Source organism: Orcinus orca, chromosome 19 (assembly GCF_937001465.1).
Source record: "Orcinus orca chromosome 19, mOrcOrc1.1, whole genome shotgun sequence".
NCBI lineage: Eukaryota > Metazoa > Chordata > Mammalia > Artiodactyla > Delphinidae > Orcinus > Orcinus orca.
The window spans coordinates 43,883,698-43,902,824 of record NC_064577.1 but is presented as its reverse complement, the minus strand read 5'-3'; the positions used below and the strand labels follow the sequence as shown (position 1 = coordinate 43,902,824).

At 50.1% G+C, this 19,127-nt stretch overlaps 1 protein-coding gene across 1 annotated transcript; it reads left to right on the top strand.

The window, feature by feature from the left end:
• Window positions 1-17,221: 17,221 nt before the first annotated feature.
• LOC101270915 (ubiquitin-conjugating enzyme E2 variant 2-like) lies at window positions 17,222-17,743 on the top strand. Its single transcript, XM_049702522.1, has 2 exons — window positions 17,222-17,239; window positions 17,322-17,743. Exons 1-2 carry the CDS (start codon window positions 17,222-17,224, stop codon window positions 17,655-17,657), a joined length of 354 nt encoding a protein of 117 aa, XP_049558479.1. The 3' UTR covers window positions 17,658-17,743.
• Window positions 17,744-19,127: the final 1,384 nt, after the last annotated feature.

The following is a 19,127-nucleotide window of genomic DNA, read 5'->3' as shown; positions in this document are numbered from 1 at the left end:
TGAAATGTGGAACCTGCACCCTGTCCCACATGCTTTGCCCTGCTTCCATGCTGGCCTCCCCCCAGCCCCTGTGTCCTCTTTTGCCTGTGGCCTCTGTTATTACCCTGTTTGTCCTGAAGCCAGGGATGTTTGGGAAGGGGGCCATGTTTGGCATCTTGTCATGCAGCCTCAAAGTCTCAGGGAGGGGACCCTCCTCCCCCAACAGAGAGACCTCGAAGTACCCCAAGGCCCTGTGGCCTCACAACCACCCCTCGCTCACTGCCAAGCCTGGAGAAGGCACATGTGCACCACTCGCGAGACTGCCTGCTGGCAGTGTAGCTGAGACCACCTATAGACCAGGACTGGCAGCGTGGGGAGCACACTGTGTATGTGATGGGGAGGGGATCGAAGGAACGTGGGCCTAACTCAGGCCAGGCCTGTCTCATTTGAGTAGCAGCCTCTCCATTCCTCCTCTTAGTCTGAGAAACCAGTAGGCGTAACACAGGGACACATGCTCTGATTTCTCCAGAAACCCTCCTCCCCTCCAGTCTGTGCAGAAGAAATGATTTCTAGCGCTTGCAGAATCAGAATGGAAGAGTCCTGCCCAGGTGGAGGGGGCCTAGGGTTGCTTGCCTCACCTCTCTCTCGGGGGTCTTCGGTGACCTGCCTCAACATAACCAAGGAGGGGGAGGAGGAAGAGTCTCTGGGGAATAGTGCTGGGAGCTGGACCCTGGGAGTCCAGTGCCACCAAAGATGGCCTCAGGTGCACAGAACCTCTTCCCAAGGGCAGCCAGTCGTTCCTAAACGCGGGAGCACACCGCCTCTCTCCCACTCCGCTCTCCTCCGCACTATTAGGGACGCACCCGCAGTTTTTAATGAGCCTCGAGGATGTGGGAGTTGGAAGGGTAGTGGGCTGGGCAGAGGAGGGTGGGCTCCGCCAGGAGGCAGGGAGGAGGGGGAGGGGATCTGATTAGAATCCGGGCCGTATGGCGAACTCTGCGGAGATGGAGGTAATCACTGAACGGGCGAGACAGCGTGCTCGGCGACAGCAGGCGGCCTGGCCGTCGCCATGGCAACCGCGGCCTCCGGGGCGCGCCGCTCGGCGCTGCTCGGCGTCCGCGGCGGAACATCTGCTTTGCACTGGGCTGCTGGTAGCCCGGGGGCGCGGGCGCGGCTGCTCCCCCCACCCCGCAAAAAAGAAACAAATTAGGCCAACTGTCCAATGAGGGGCCGCAAATGTATTTATTAATGCGAGGGAAAGGTTGTTCCGGAGCGCAGTTTGATTAATGTTTGAGTCTTCAGCTTGTCAGTCTGGTTTTGTCTCCCGCAAAAGGGGAAAGGGAGGGGGTGGGGGGGCTGGAAGGGGAATGGGAGGAAAGAGACAACAAAGCGGGAGGGGATGTTAATAGCCAAATAGGCTCTTTTTCATGTTTCCCTCAGCCTGCCACCCTTGATGGATGGCTCAGACAGAGACCGGAGCGCATCGGGGAGACGCGAGCCCCTCTGGAGAGCTGGGGGAATGGAGGAGGGGGGGGCTGCTGGAGCCTGGCTGGGGTCTGTGGGGAGGGGACTCCCGGAGGGCTGCAAGGAAAGGAATGGCCCCAGGAAACGGGCAACTCCTGGAGGAACCGGAGGAAATTGTCACAAACTGTTTACAAGTCTCCCCTGTTTGCAACCTCGGGGCCCCGAGACAGCACCGGAGGGTGGAGGGTATATGTCCTCGCTGGATTACAGGGAGGGAGGGGAGCTTTCACCCGTGGTTTAGGGCTGGGAGAAGGGAATATGGCTCCACATCCTTCTTTCTCTCCTCCACTGTTCTCTTTGCTCTCACCTCCTCTGCCATATTTGCCATCTTCCCTTTTTGCTCCATCTTCCCTCCCTTTCTCTTTGTCTCTTCCCCTATTGTTTCTTTCCTCCATCTTCCCCGCCTCTCTTGGTGACATCAGCTGGCTGTGACAGGGTCTGCCTTGCTGAGATGTCTTCTGTGAACACAGTCTGAACACATACAATGCATCCTATTTTGTGTCTTCTTTTCTGGAGAAGGAACCAAGTGCCCCATTGGAACCCCAAACTTGACCTGAATTACGAGAAAACACACCCCTACTCCTTCTCCATCCTCCCCACCAAACCCTCCACAGCCCCAGCCCACTAGGAATGCCGGGTGGAAGCTGAAAATTACAGATTTCTGGCCAGGCCTGGGAGTCAGAAACACAGGAACGGGTCTGTAAATGCAGATCGTTCTGAGGTTTGAGGCTTCCTCTTTACTATCCTTTGCCAAAAAACAAAATAAAAAGAAGAAAGTAGACCTTTAAAGCCCAGGCCAAATTTAAATATGACTTTGCTACTCATTTTATCTTGTTTTACAAAAAAGGATTGAATTTATACACCCAAAGAGCTTTGCAAGAGTGAAGTTATTAAACATTGTAAAGCTGTTTGAGCAGATCAAAGCCCCACTTTCCTTGGAAATTTTTTATTTATTATCATTGGTGTCACAATTATTATTATCTAAAGCCTTGGGGTGGGAGGATTACCTTTTTCATGGCCATAGCCAGGGCTCTGGAATTAGACCATCTGTGTTGAATCCTGGTTTTTCTGCTCACTATCTGGATGACCATGGGCAAATTACTTAGCTTCTCAGAGCCCCAGTTTCCTCATCAGTAAAATGGGGATTATAACTGTCCATAGATCACTGGGTTGTGGGAGGGATCAATTAGATAATCTGCATAAAGTGTATAGCACTGTGTTTGATGGTTATTTTGTGCTCAATACATGTTGGCTGTTATATTATTATTTGGTTATAGACCTTTTTCAAACAGATTTCATGATCACTAACCTGAACATGCATTGTGTTCCAATTATATAAATGGCATTACATCAAATATAAGATGAGAAGAGAGCTAAACATGATGTCTTCTCTTGAAGGGCTTACAGTCTTTCTTAGGAGAAAGAATAGATACATTAAAATTACAAATCATCTAAGGAGTCATGTGCCAAGTGCCAAAAAAGCAGTATAGATGCCAAATGTTTTCAACACTCAGCTCTGAGAGAAGGGTTGCAGGGTGTGGAGCTTGGGCCCCCCCATGGAGCCATGGAGCCTAGGTCTCTAAGGAAGTGACAGAGTGGAGTAGTATGGAGAGGTGAATGAATGGCAAGAGCAAAGGCCAAGAAGAAGGCTTGCTCATGGATGAGTTGTTTTGGCTGGATCTAAAATGGAAACTTGAGGAAAGTATTAAACATAGACACATGGGGAGATGTATATATATATATATATATATATATATATATATATATGTACATATATATATACATTTTTTTAAAGGGAAGATTAGTGATAATACGTAGAATATATCAATAGGAGAGAGACTGGAGACCAGGGAGCCAGTAAAGTGGGACCTGGACCAGAATGGAGAGGAAAGAGTAAATGTGAGAAATGTGAAAAAGTTTGATGACCAGATGTTAGGAAGACAGACAGGGAGAAGGAGAACAATTAGGCACTAAGCCCTAAGGCTTTGAACCTGGGTGCAGGGGAGGAAATCTACAGCAACATTGTTTGGTTATCATTAACTTAAGTTCCGGTTGGAGCCCCATATGCCTTAGTTTAGCAGGTCACTGTACAGCCTGCTGCCACAGGCTTGTTCATGTGCATTCATATTTATTGGGTGTCCATTATGGATTGAGTAGGTGGGAAGTCAATGTTATCCATCCTCCATCAGTGTGACACGTGTTTTGAGTTGTTGGGAATTGATTACCCTGTACATCTTCGTTTGCCCACCTACCTCCTTCATGCCTCAACTTAGAGGTTAAGGGTTCATCCTATGTGGCAAGTATAAATAGCCCTTTTGGGGAGCAAAACCTGGGGCTCAGCTCAAGCAGCCCAGTACTTTTAACAAATGGGCCCCAGAGAATGTGTCTATAACATAGGCGCTATTCTCCAGGAGCTGAAACGATAAGATGGTGTGCAGTTTGACTGTCAAGTCATGAGGCAAATTTATAAGCAAATGCTCTAGGAGTCATTCCTCTCTTTGAGGAAATTTCCTCCAAAGTCATCTCACCAGGTGGCTGCACTTGTTACAAATGCTTCCATTGCTTGAAACATTTGTGAAGGTTTCATGAGAATTAGCTTCAGAGTCTGTAGCACATTTGTTCTGCTCTCCTCAGGGGTACCAGATTTTCATCCTTGGAAGGTGGGATGCTTTGACTGTTTTTCTTAGGTTGGCATTTTCCCAAAAAGTTTCCAAACTGTTTTTAGCAAAGTGTTGAAATAAAACCACAGTCTCCTATAAAGAGCTTGACTACTGAACGATCCCAGACTGGCTCCTGGACAGGGGGTGAAGGGAGGTGGGGATGGAAATAGCTGTAAAGGACATTGCTGAGAAAGTTGATGAAATTTGAATGTGGACTGTGAATTACATAATAGTCTTGCGTAATGTTAAATTTCGAATTTTGGTAACTATACTGAGGTTGTTTGTATAAGAGAATGCCTTTGTTCTTAAGAAATACATACTCATGTATTTAGAGAAAAAGGGACACGAGGTCTCCAACTTACTCTCCAAAAGCTCAGGAAAAATATGCATATGTAAACATGTGAACAGAGAGGAATAAAACAAATGGAGGTAAATGTAAACAGTGGGTGAATCTGGGTAGAGAGCAAATGGGAGTTCATTGTACTACTTTTGATAATCTCTACTTGAATTTTATCAAAATTAACAGTTATCAAAAAACCAGCTCTATCCTCCATTTGAAGGAGAGACTCATTTAGACGTTGATTCTTTCAAAATAGTCCTCTCAGGAGGCACAGTATTCATCAGTGCTTTATAGGGGGTTGGATGAAGATGCAGAAGACGAGCTCATCAGATCTGAGGCTGAAACAGCTGGTGAATATTTTGGGTGACGGGTTCAGGATCTAAGACATCAGTAGGATGGGAACGCTGGCCCAAATTGAACACAGTGAAACACAATAACGCTCTATCAGTGTTAGTTAAATTGAATTAAGTGAGGTAAAATTTTAAAGGGTTAAATTATAAGTTTTATATTTATTACTAAAAGTATTAACTCAATAGACATGAGGATGACATGGCCTAAGGGTGGCATATACCAAAACAAATCAGTTGAGGTGACCGCAACCTCAGTATGCTGATACGATATAGAGGCTACTATGATCTGTAGTGGCCATAGAAAATTCTACAGTCTGATCTGCATTAATAAAAATACAGTATCCAGAACAAGGGAGGTAATAGTCTTTCTCTGTCTTGTGCCCATTGGACTTTATCTAGAGCTTCAGTTTAGGCCTGTGGCAGTGTTTATAAAGAAAGACATTGCTAACGAAAAGCGGCACAGAGAAAGAGAACAGTGAGATTTTGAAATGAGAGCAGTTGAGGAAGCGCTGAAGGAACTAGGGATGTTTAAATTCCCAACGGTTTCAGGCTTCCCTGGTGGCACAGTGGTTGGGAGTCTGCCTGCCAGCGCAGGGAACGCGGGTTCGAGCCCTGGTCTGGGAGGATCCCACATGCCGCGGAGCAACTGGGCCCGTGGGCCACAGCTGCTGAGCCTGCGCGTCTGGAGCCTGTGCTCTGCAACGGGAGAGGCTGTGACAGTGAGAGGCCCGCGCACCACGATGAGGAGTGCCCCCCCCCCTCTGCAGCTGGAGAGAGCCCTCGCACAGAAACGAGGACCCAAAGCAGCCAAAATTAAATATAAATAAATAAATTCTCAAGAGTTCCTATTGATGGCCTTCTAGACATTGGATTGGCAGTTGAACTGAGGAGGAAAAGTTTACACATTCTCTCTCCATTGCTTCACAAGGTAAAAATAGGACAGAATGATGGGAAGTACAGGGAAACTTAATACGAGAAAGGATTTTCTAAACGTTAAAATAGTCTGAAAATGGAAAAGGGTTACCTTGTGAGGTAGTGAGTTCTCTGTCATTGGAAGTATTCAAAGAAATATTATCAGGGCTACTGTAATAAGAATTCTGGCAGCAGGAAGGACTCTGGGTTAGATAGACCTTTCTAGTCCCTTGACATCTGAAATTCTAGGCAATCAAGTGTCTGTTTAGAAAAAAACAACCCACCAACCTCATTACTCTGTGGTCTTCATTATACCATGTTTACAGAAACTGCCCACGAGCCCTCTGCTTGTATGAGGCTTGGGAAGCCTGGACAAGGAGCCTCCACGTTTTGAGATCTGCTTCTCTGTCCCTGCCTCTGTTCCAGCCCCCATCTATGCCTTGGCTGCCTCTGCCCAGACTTTTCATATCTGTCTACAGAACAGGATCTCCTCTGAGAGATTTGTAACGATGACGGTTTTAGGCGAAGTACCAGTCCCCTACTTAGGCTGACTCTAACCCATGTTTCCAGTTGCTTTCTGAGCACAGTTCCCGCATTTGAGGAGTTTAGTCGAGATCCCAGCACTCCTGCTTCAGGTGGCAGAAAGCGGGGTAGAGGTGTGTGAGTTCCGAACCCGAAGTGGATCTAACCCCTTTGGACAGACTGCAAATCTTAAAACAAAAGGAAGGTAGAAAACAGAGATAAGAAATAGGCTCCCCTTCTCTGCTGTAGTCTCCCCTCAATTCTTTTCTGTTTTAATCACAGGAAGAATGATTAGTCAGCCGAGGAAGGACAGGGGAAGAAGGCAGATGAGTTTTATCTGGCTGGGGTCTGCCTGAACCGCAGCCATGTGACTACCTGGCTGACCTGGGGTCTCCATCATGTCCCTGCCTGTCCACAAGACGGATCAGTCTGCCCTTCTCCCGCCCTCCCCCCACCTCCTCCCCGCCTCATTCCAGGAGAGGGTTGCTAGGATAATTAAAGCCTACTTGTTTCTCTCTCTCCTCTCCTACTCCTTGGGGTCCTAGAAATATTTTCTTAGGGGACTGAAAAACTTCAACACTGTGGCAAATGAGAATCTGGAAGGTTCCCTTCAGCAGAAATAGTGAGATTAGATTCTTCAGAAATCATCACTAATTTTCCCCCAATGTTAACTGGGAACCTCTTGCTTTGCCCTTCATCTGAGCAACACAGAGCCTTTTCCCCAATATTCAGGCCTTCTCTGCTATCCACAAAGCTGCTGCCCTCACAGGGGCCATCTCTCTTATTCAGCATTGGAGTAAACAGGCCTGGGTTTGAATCCTTGTTCTAACCATTGCGAGCTCTGTGACCTTGGGCAAGATGTAAAGTCTCTCAGAGCATCAGTTATTCCACTTGTAAATCCTTATACCTACTTCACAGAATTTTTGCAAAGACACAACCAAATAGTATATGTAAAGCCCTGAGCCGGTGACTGGCCAAATCCTCTGGCTCACATGCGTCCGTGCTAAGTGGACAAAACAAAAGGGGATGGTGATGGTTAGGGAAACAAACCAGGAAGGATACTCAAAGAAGAAACGTTGAAAGGGGTGGATTTGCTTACATGTGGGAGGGATGGCAGAGAAGGAGGAAGAAACCCAGAGAAGGAAAGGAAGAGGAGGGCTCCCTGGAGACTGGCCGGCAGAGAAGGAAGGAAAGTTGGAATGGACAGAACAAGACAGAGGCGGGGAAGGAGATGGACAGACAGCAGATAGAGATGGACAGACAGATGGGAAAGGAAGATGTAATAACAAAGATCAGGGGAAAAACCCAGCTGGCGTGAGGCAGACAAGAGGTGCTGGAGAAGAGCGACAGAAGGAAAAGAGAAAACGGAGGGGGGTGAACGAAATGAGATGGGGGAGCAGGGACAGGACAGACAGACTGAAAGCGAGTGGGGAAAGCATAAGACGGACAGACAGATGGCAGGGAAGAGAGGGTGCCCTGGGTTGCCTACATTCTGCTGTGTTTACCAGCTAATTGAGTTAAATTGTTGTCAGAGATGTAATTAAAGGGTAGAGAGAGCTCTCTGGCAGGCCCCAAACAGATGGAGGGGGCTTTAATTGGTAATTAAATTCTTCCCTGGCAGCTGAGGAAGGAGCCTGTGCCTCAGCCTCACCAGGCCACGGGTGGCCTTCCCCCCTCTCCTGGCCCCTCTCAGGGGCTCTTTGGGGAGGGGGCTGAGCTTTGCACACCAGCAGCCTGGTGGGCAGGGAGGCCTGGTAACTGCAGGAGAATGCCAAAGCAACCCTGCCCGCCCAGGCTGGCTCAGCTCCCACGGGCTAATCCCAGCAAACCCACCCCCGGGCCCGCCCCTCCTGGCCTCCTCACTCCCACCCACCAAACTAACACTGACGGATGAATTCCTTCGTGGCCCCTATCGCTTCACTTGGGATCTCACGGAAGAATAATGGGCTCTGGCCCTGCATGCGGATCGGCTTGGGAAGGGTTAGTTGGTTTAGACAGGGACCCACGTGGACCCATCTGTTGGCACGGCTCCCATGAGCCTCTCAGCATCTGCCCCCTCCCCACTGCCCTCCCTTCCAGGAGGCACTGTGCAAAGATGCTATTCTGCCTGGCACATCAGTGTCTGGCGCTGACTCTGCTCCCATCCGCGCCTCCCCCCCTCCCCTCCCCAGCAGCAAATAAGATAGGATGGGATCAGCGGCCTTGATGGGTAGATTGGTTAGAGTTTCTAAGATGTGAGCATTTAGACTAATCAGCTTTCAACTCCAAATCTCAGTCTGACCTGCATTTCATTGGAGAGGGACCCTTGGGATGGCAGATTTCCCTGAAACCCACATGTTCTCCACGTGTTCCACTTCAAAGAAAGAGATAAGTAAAAAGGGAGCAAAGAGGCAAGGTTTTTAAAAAGAAAGCTGAAAGGGAAATTAGGCAGAAATAAAATCCAAGGCAGACAATGTGGAACGATTGTAAAATGCATGGCTGACTGAGTCAGTAATACAGTGCTGCCTCTTACGAAAACAAGCTCCACGCTGGATGCCTAAATAAAGAACGTGGGGGTCATTCTCTCAGTTTAGCTCAGCTGATCAGACAAAAGTTCTTTGTCTTGCTCTGGACTCCATGGAGCCCAGAGAGTCACGGAGGAGCTTGGAGGGGTTTCTGGAAAGGGCCAAGGAAATGACAGAAAGTTTCAACTGTATGGACTTTCACTCGGTTCATTGAGGCCCGCTCCGCTGTCCTACCTTCAGCCCTACACATGCCGTTCTCTGCCGGGAACTATGCTCCCCACACTTGCATCCTCCTTCCGGGACTATCTAAGGCCGTGGCCCCTCTCTCGTTTCTTCAGGACGCTATCCCTCACCCCCTCTCCCCAATCCCAACGTCTCTCCTATACCACACCCCAACACTGGTAGTTTAATTCTGACTCCCTCACAAGGCTGTACGCTCAAAGGCCAAGGATCAAGTCCATTTCACTCATTGCTGTCTCCCCAGAACCAAGCGTAGAACCTGGTAGTTAGTAGGTGCTGAATTAATTTTTGTGGAATGAAGAAATAAACCCAGAACATTCAACATGCTGGCAAACTCCAAAAGTCATCAGTAAAGTTATTATACAGATGAGGGGGCTAGAAGTGCAGCAGAGATTTAGGTTAGCTGTGGGTAAGAACTTAAAAGAAATCTTTATTTATTAAGGGAGAATGAGGAAATCTCCTTCAGAAATAGAAAGAGGACAAAGTCTAATTGATGGTCAGCACTGATCGTAGCCCTCCGTCTCCACTGCGGGCAGCCGAGAGAGTAAACCTCTTGAGAGTGGACCAAACACTAGAACCTCTCCCCCAGTTGGAGATTTTTAAATCAGTAAGTCTAGTGGCAGGGGCAAGAGATGGTTTTTTTTTTTTTTTTTTTTGCGGTACGCGGGCCTCTCACTGCTGTGGCCTCTCCCGTTGCGGAGCACAGGCTCCGGACGCGCAGGCTCAGCGGCCATGGCGCACGGGCCCAGCCGCTCCGCGGCATGTGGGATCTTCCCAGACCGGGGCACGAACCCGTGTCCCCTGCGTCGGCAGGCGGACTCTCAACCACTGCGCCACCAGGGAAGCCCAAGAAACTGTATTTTTAAAATCTTCCCAGGTAATTCTGATGACTGGCAGATTTAGAAGCTACTAGATTAAATACCAGGTTTCTTTCAGCTAGGAACGTTTGTTTTTCTTTTCTTTTGCTTGCCCCTGCCTCTCCACCCCCGCAAGAATGAATCAGTTGATTCTAATAGGCCCGAAAGAAAGCAAGCTTTGGGGATATTGACTTCTGTATTCAGGGAATCTAGGCAAATACAGAAGTGACGCTTGCTTGTCAAGTGGGCCCTTTCACCACAAGCTGAATGAGGTTCTGGTCCCTGTCGACCACCCTCTACTTTCTCCATTGAAAGGACTAAATTTGAAATGAATATGGTTTCAACCCTGGTTGAGCAGCCCCATTCCACAAAATGGTACCGAAATGCGAAAGTCAAGATCAGGAACTGTGGGAGCTTAGGATTGAGACCTGCATTTGAATCCTGGTCTCTGCCTCTCCTGTTCGGTGGTGTCCCCACCCCATGTCGGTGAAGCCATTGTGTTCCCCCCAGATGCTCCAGCTCTCTGTGTACCTGAATGCACCCAAGTGGCACACCACTTCCTTTCCTCCAGGAGGTCAGGAGGACAGGGGTGGGGAGGTGAGGCAGGGAGAGGTGAGGCAGGGAGAGGAGATGGGTGACACACCCTCCCCTAAGGCAATCTCCTCCTCCAGCCTCCCTTCGAGAAACCTCCTGATGCGAGACTGCACTAGAGGCCACCAAAGGCCTGGGACCTGCAGCGTTAAGCAATTACCGGAGTTACTTCCTGACTCATCAAAGCCGATTTGCCCACCCAGCCAAGTCTTGATTAGCCAAGTCCAGCTGTAAACCCCAAACCTCTTTATCGTTCTTCTTTCTCCCTCCTGCGTCGCCTCTGTGGCCTGTTACTTAGACTTGGAGAATTTAGAGCTGGAACGAATCTCAGCCTGCTGGTATGACAGTTTTCAAGTCCTGGCTTGGGGCAAAGTTTGGTGGGGAGGGGGCACTTCTGCTTTAACCAAAGCAATTCTGCTTTTCTCTGTTTTAATACTTAACACGTTAGCGTTCTGGTCAGTGGTGTGCTGGTAAAAGCTTAACAGCTTGTTCTCACTGGGGTGGTGATGGAGAAGCTCCGATCTGTAGCATTTGCCCATTTCTTTGGTGTAAATACTCCCACCAAAGCCCATTTCAAGCGATGGACTGGAAGTCACCCAGGGCAAAGTTGGGAAATGCACGTAACAGGCTCTTGAGAGTCAGGGCAAGTTAGCAAGTTACACAGCACTAGCTCTGGGCCTTCTACTTAAAAAGAAATGTGAAGACCATTGTCTAGCACTACCTTTTAAAGATGAGGCAACTGAGGCCCAGAAAAAGAGTTGCTGAGGGTCGTACAGCTAACCAGGGCCAGCATCCAAGCCTCTGATGCTGCACCACAGATCTGCTCAGCTTGAACTAGGCAGCGGGGAGGGAAACCAGAAATAACCACAGGCAGTGGCTCTGGGGATGCACAATGTCAAAATAGTGGCGAAAGGGTCTTGCAGCCAACCTTTGCTGGGTACCCAGCAAAGACTAAGCTTCTCCTTAGTCTTCATGGGGGTGAAGAAAAAAACCCCAAATCAAAAGCCCTCAAACTCAAAGAGCCCTATTTTCAACCAATGTCATTCACGTCCTCAGGGAGTGAATTACTCCCCACTCCCAGGCGGGATGACACAGGAAGCACCCTCACCCCCTTTCCCCAAGTCAGCCTAACTTCCAAACCTACTGGAAACCCTTGGGCAATGTGTTGTGCGAGTTGAGGGGGGCGGGGGAAGAACGGGGGGAGAACAAGCCCTTTCAGACAAGTCCAGGAATGATCATTTTAGCAGCTGTTTTATGTTCTTACTGGGTAAGAAGCAAGGAGGGAGTGTGGTGCGATGCTGGGCAAAGGGGCTTGGGCTTCTAGAACCCTGGATTTTAACTCTGGCTCTGCTACTCATTTGAGTGGGTCTCTTCCCCTCTCTAGGTGTCAGTTTCCCATCTGTACAATGAAAGGCTAGAACTTAATGCTTTCCAGGATCTCTTGCTTTTAAAACTCCATGAATCACTAAGGGGAAATGTGTAGGAGGCCACCCAATAATGTTTCTTCTCCCCTCCCCCACCCGTTGTCCCACTCTTTTTCTTGCTTCAAAAGGGCCCTTTCCTTGCAACTCGGAAGATGCTCCCCACTCTACAGACAATACCCCACAGAGGCTCCCTCCCTCCGATCTCTCTGTACATGGATAGGAGACATGAAGTCTCCCGGGACTGCCTTGGGGCTGCCCCAGCCAGGCAGCTGGCCTCCTGTTTCCTAGAGATTCTTTGTGTCTGTGTTTCTTCCCGAGGTGCTGGGGTCACGGTGCCAAGGAGAAGGAATGAGAGGTGAGGGAATCATCTTTTTTTCCCAGCCTCTGCCCATCTCTCCCCGCTCCAGTCTGGTTGCCAGTAGAGGGGAGGGAGGGTGGGGGGAAGTGGCAACAGAATCCCAGCCTGTCCTGCAGCTTCTCACTCCACTGTTCCCTCCACAGAAGGAACACGGGTCACCCCCAACAAGGGCCTTTATCGCCAACCTTGCCCTGCTGCTGCCTGATAGAGCCAAGCCCTCCCCCACCAGATCTCATTAAGGGGTCACTGCTTATGCTTCCCAGCCGCCCCCCATCCATCTTTGGCCACGGTTGACAGACTGGGCCCGGGGGCTGATGTCCGGCAGGTGACAGGGTTAATGGCAGAAGAGGGCAGAGGGCAGAGGGCAGCTAGCTCACAGGGGCGAGAGGGCAGTCTGGGGAGGCCCTGGGTCCATTCCAGCTGGGCAGCCCCTCAAATTATGGCACCTGGGGGAGGGATGAGTCCTGGACCCATCCATCCCCGGGGAAGCAAGGTGGGCAGTGTCGGCCATCTTGGGAGCAGATGGTGGGAGGAGAGACTGTTAGCCTGAGAGCAGGAGAAATAAGAAGCTTAGAAGGGGGAGAAGGGCTGGAAGGAGAGGGAAGAGAATCCCTGTCTATGTGCGCTCGGTGAAAAAATTGCTTCTTAGATCCCTGGATGCTCTTTGGCAAGAAACACTATCTTGCTGATGTGACCAAAGTCAGGTGAGTGTTTTGGAGTGCGTGCCCATGACCCGTCCTGTTTTCCCTCAAAGCTGCCTGTTACAGTGGCCCAGCACTGTGGTTAGGAGCAGGGTTCCAGGGTCAAACAGTGTGAGTCCAAGTCTTGTTTACATCCTCCCTGTGTGAGCCCGGGTTGGATACAACCTCTCTGAGCCTGATTTTCTCCCTCTATGCAATGTAGATCTAATAGTACCCAGCTCCTATGAGGATGAAACGCCACGATGGATGGAAAACACGGCACCTGGCCCACCATGAGTGTTCAATGAGTTTTAGCTGCTCTTGGTAGTAAGAGTATTGTTACAGTATTGGTATCACCTCTGTGGCCTCTCCTCCATCCCTGGGCTTTTCCCAGGCGTTCTGCCTCGGGACCTCCCCTCATTTGACCTCCTACATGCCCAGGATCGCCTGTCTGCTCACCCAGGGAGCTGCTGAATGCTGCTTTGGGGGCAGCTGCCCCCCCTCACAGCTCCCAGAGGAGAGGCCCCACAGGGGCAAGGGTTCGTCATCCCTCAGGGCCTTTGAAGCCCAGGGAGGGGAGGGGCTGCCCTGTGATCCCAACCTGGGGGGGTCCGGCTCAGCCCTCCACCTCCCACCGTGGGAGGAGAGCCGAGAAACAATGGGCAGAGGAGCGCTGGCTCCGGAAGACCGGCCAGCTGGCAGTCAGGCGCGGGTGTGGCGGGGAGGGGGGGGTGTGGGGGTGTGGGGGTGTGTGGGGGTGTGTGGGGAGGGGGGGCATGCCCTCCCCACAGCCAGCAGAAAGTCCTCCAGGAGAGCTGATGGTGGCTGGGGTCTCCCCACAGGGGCCCCAGATGGCCAGGGTATCCTAGGGAGAGGAGGAGAGGGGTTGTTGCAGTGCCATCTCTTGGACTGAAGTCCAGAGTCCTCCCGGAGGAGGTGCCAGGATCCCCTCCCCAGTCCCAGGGACCCCCTCCAGTGCACTCGGATCTCAGGGTGGGCAGAGGCACCGACTAGCACGTCTCTGCCCTCCTTCCCGAGCCTGGCTGGAGTGGCTCCCTTGGTGCTGATCGCCTCCATTAGGCCCTCAATCTTGCGAGGATAATGCATGGCCCAGGCTGGGCTGGGGGAGGAGGCCCTCCGGCAGGGGAGCCAGGAGGCCGGACGCAGGCGCCTGAGCAGAATACCAAGCAGCCAGCCTCAGCTCGAGGCTGCCCCGTGTGGCCAGCAAACCTGGGCCAGGGCAGGAAAGGCATGGAGTCGGGGGGTGGGGGGTCCGTCCCCACCTTCCACAGCCCCTGGCCACCTCTGTACCCTCATGCCAGCTCTACCAACTCCCCACTGCAGCTGAACTCCCAGGGCCTAAGGGGGGCTTCTCCTTGGGGACCTCACCTTCTCCAGGCTTGTCAGCCCTTTGTGGTACCAGAGTCCTGGGTAGCAGGAAACAGCAGCATCTGCCCCCTCAACTGGACCAGAGCCCTGCTCAGCTCAGAGCCTCTGAGGATGACCAGACAAGACCAGAATCAAAAACACCTTGAATAAGGGTGGGAAGACTCAGAACATGAGAATAGTTTCTCTTTCATTGACAAATTCAATCAACTATCACGTGTTCTTCCAAAGGCAGTATTGCTATGGTGTGGCCTGCTCATTGCTAAATTCAGTCCCCTGGGGATGTTGCCAGCTTCCTCTGATTGTCCATGCCTCTAATCTCAGTTCATCCCACCGCAACCTCTTCTTTTGCCTTCCGTTGGAAAAGCCTTTTATATCACCGTGTGTGTGACCACTGTGCACTTGACAGTAGCACCCTTCCACTGCCATGGGCGTGTCTGAGTCTCCCCACCCTGCCAGGTGGAAGGACAGGTGTTACTGTCCCCAGAAGGCAGCGGAGCCTAACAGTGAGGGGCTTGGGCCCTGGAGTCAGACAAATCGAGGTTGCACACCAGCATCCCTGCTTACCAGCTGTGTGACCTCGGGCGAGCTTTTGAATTTCTGGGAACCTGAGTTTCTTTATCTACTAAATGGGGATTAAACCAGCATTATCATACACATTGGTTATAAGAATCTGTTAAATAAGATAATACTGGGAATTCCCTGGTGGTCCAGTGGTTAGGCCTCAGTGCTCTCACTGCTGAGGGCCTGGGTTCAATTCCTGGTCGGGGAATTAAGATCCCACAAGCTGCGCGGCATGGCAAGAAAGAAAAAAACACAATAATAATACTATTAACATAAGGCATTTAGCACAGTGCCTGGCACATTATAAATGCTTAAAAATGGCAAAGGGAAAAAATAACTTTAAAAAATCCTTATGTTATAGGTGAAGAAATGAGGCCCCGGAAAGTGAGAGATTGGGCTGAATCATAGAACTAAAGACGGTGCTGAAGTGAGGTCTCCCGACTCCCAGTCAAGTGCTCTCTCCACAACAAACCTGACAGGTGACTTCCTGCCCCACCTTGGCTGGTTCTTTCTCACCCTCCTGCCCCACCCCTCACCCAAGTTCTCCTGCTTCCAACTCCGGGACAGCAGGCCCCGCGCCAGCCTCTGAGTTCTCCTCGTGCGTGAAAGGCTGACTCTTCCTTCCTGTCAGGACAGAGTGGAACTGTTTGCAGTAATGGGAGCTGCAATCAGAATTCAAGGCCCATAATTCACCGGTGATCAGATAGAGGAGAGGTGCCAGGACAGTTATATTAATAACTGTGTCATTAAAAACTAGCAAGTGAAGTTCTCCTAAAGCAGGTGCTGGTCAGGATGGCTGGGTTTGTTTATTTATTTATTTTTCCCTGCAGGAGCAAACAGGGCCACCGAGGGAGAACATTTAATTATCTCTTGAAATGATGCTAGTAATAAGTTGGGCGGGTTAGGAGAGCTGTCAACAGCTCCCACCAGACCTCCTTCGACCTTTCTGAACTCCTATCTTTTACTTGGCCTTGTTTTATAAGGGGCCAACGACTCCCTTCTGGCTTAGCTGTGTCCCTTGTTTAGAGCTGCTGTCTGTATAAGCAAAATGTGCCTTTTTTTCATCAGCCAAGCAAGTGAGAGTGACTGTCTATTCCTTGCCAGAAATCAGAATGTGCTGTGTGACATGGAAAAGAGAGGGGACTTCTAGGGACAAAGCCTTTGAAATAAGCGTTGTTCTGGAAAATCAGGTCCACAGAGATCCAATAATAATAACATAAATAACCCTCATAATGAACATTTATGAAGCATAGACAACGAGCTAGTTTCCCTCTGGGCACTTTGCATGTGTTAAACTATTTGATTTTCATAATAACCCTGGGCAGTGGGTACTATTATTATCCCATTCTATGAGTGAGCAAAGTGAGGTCTTAAAGCTGGTAGGTGGTGGATCTGGGATTGAGTCCCGGCCATTCTGACTTCCCAGTCTGTGTTTTCACCAGCTACACTGCCTCGAATATTCTTCTTCTCCGGGTATGGGAATTCCTGGCCTGAGCTAAGTAGATCATTCCTGAAGTCGGAGAACTCCTTCCTGCCTAATACAGTCACACCTCTGGTACCCTGAGTACCTCCTCTGAGCCAGGCACTAAGCTAAGAAACATGTTATGTGCATGATCTCACTGAGTATGTTACCCACGAGGTTGGTGGTTCCCACTCTGCAACTAAGTATATCAAGGCCCAGAGGGGTCTAAAGGCAGACTGTAGCTAGCAAGTACCACAGTCACAACCAGGGCTGACTCTGCACGCCCAGCTGCCCCATAAAGGCAGCTTCTCCCACTTCCCATGCCAAGATTTTTATGATTCTGGTACTCCGGGATCAGGTTTGACCAAGCCCCGTTGTCAGGAGTTTAACTCATGTCTAAGATGCCCAGATTCCCAAGGGTGGGGTCCTAGGCCAGGCGACCCAGCCAGAGACAGGCACAGACAGGAAGGCACAGGGAGTCTTTTAATTTTACATTAGAAGAGAAGGTTCCCTCCCCCATGCTCCTCCCCCTCCCCCTGCCTCAGCTCCCTTCCAATCACGTTAGAGACCCCAGAGGGGGCTTGACCTCTGTCCTCAGGGGAGGTCAGCTGGGGTGACCCTGCCTGTGTGCAGGATCCCGTGAGAGAGGCCCAGCTGCAGGCCCCGGAGGGCTGGAAGCGCACCCGGAAACGAGCTCGGGGTCACTGGGGGCGGCCGGGCTGAGGGAGGGGCTTCCCTGGCCCTTTGTGAGCTGACGGGCAGGGGGAGATTAGTTCCACAGGCAGCCCCTGTGTCTCCAGAGAAAGGAGCTATTATGGAGCGACTCAAAGTACAGGGCACAGCTCGCCCCACCTCCCCTTTTATCGCCATGGAGATGAGGGAGGCGGTGGGGGGAGGGGAGGGGGTTAGGCAAGCAAAGAAGGGAGGGAGAAGGCAAGGCAGGTGAAAACGGGAGGAGAGGGAGGTAGCGCGGACGTCGCGTGCGTCCGGGCGGTGCGTCGGGCTGCAGGAGAAGATGGCGGTCTCCACAGACAAATTATGAAAACAGAATATATAGCCTGAAAGTAGAATGTGGACCTAAATACCCAGAAGCACCTCCATCAGTTAGATTTGTAACCAAAATTAATATGAATGGAGTAAATAATTCCAGTGGAATGGTGGATGCACGGAGCATACCAGTGTTAGCAAAATGGCAGAACTCATACAGCATTAAAGTTGTACTTCAAGAGCTAAGACGTCTAATGATGTCCAAAGAAAATATGAAGCTTCCACAGCCACCAGAAGGACAAACATACAACAATTAATTTTAGTGGATTTAAAACTTGTCTTAAATCAACAACCTTCTATTCATGTTAATGTCTTGATTAAATATCACAATGCAAAATACCCACACATTAAGTAAGATAATTCCAGCTGGTAAACATGACCTGGACATCTGTAAGAGTATATTTAATATATGTACACCCATTATGTTTTCAGGTAACAGGAGGAAAATTCAGCACAGTTTTTTTTCTTGTTAAGGCACCGTCATTTAAGCATGAACCTGGAGTACTCAGAGTGGAACTCAGGTTTCCAGGTGGAAGAACAGCAAGAAGTGTCAGATGGCTGTGCAAGCAGATGTGTTTCTGAAGAGAAAGCCCAAGAAGGAAAACCCAGAATGGCGTGCTCTCGCTTAGTGAAAGAGCTTCCGTTGAAGTGGTCTAAAGTGGCAGGTACAATGAATATTGTCACAAAACGTGTTCATTTTCGAAGCGGTGTAGGTGCTGACTACTAGTAGTATCAAAAATACGTTCAGGATTGTTTTGATACCTGTATTTATAATAAAATTGTTGTGGGGAAGTGGACGGATTTCCGTTACAAGCTGTTCCTGGGTGTTCCATGTACCAGACGCGGTGAAGAGTTGTTTACAGTCTTTGTTGGACAAACCATGCATTTACATTTAAATGAAATCAACAAAAAGGAAATAGATATATGGATATGTGATTTTGAGATTAACGTTAGTCTTAAATTGTAAATAAAATGTGGAATGTGTCCTCAAAAAAAAAAAAGAAAACGGGAGGAGACGCCAGGAGGTGGGAGTAGAAGCCAGCACGAGGAAGAGGGGAGCTGGCCGGAGGGAAGAGCGCTGAGCTTTGTCTACCCAAGTGGCTGGAGGGAGCTCTCTCTCATGGCAGCCTCTCCGCATCCTGCCCACCGGGTCACAGACACTGCCTGGGGGCTACCAGGGCTTGCCCACTACCCTGCAGCTGGCCCTGTGACCTCTGAGGGTGAGGGGTCCGACCATCTGGGATTACCTTTGAACGTGGCCACGTGGAAGGCAGCTGGTGAACAGCTGCTAGGCCTTGTCGAGCTTCTGGCCATACCAGGTGCCCCCAGTCCTTGACTCTCAGAGTCATCTTACCCAATCTCCCATCCTCTGCAGCGTCCCCACCAGGTATTGACCCCGCGTCAGCCTCAGGTCCTCAGTGATGGTGACTGTCTCACCTGTGTGTGCTCTGAGGAGCACCTTTGGTTGCCATAAGAGGCTTCCTTATATTAGGTAGAAACCTGCCTTCCTCTTATGTCCACATACAGGCTTAGTTCTGCCCTCTGGGGCTGCACAACCGAATAAGGTAGGCATGTAATGCATCTTGTAGAAAGAAAGGATAAAAGTCTGACACTCCTTGACATGAACTATTTGGAAAAAGCTGCTGAGAAGGTAAATTTGTTGGGAAAAAAAATAATAGTCCATAGTTTACAAAAATATCCAAAGCTAACTGGAAGTACTGGGATGG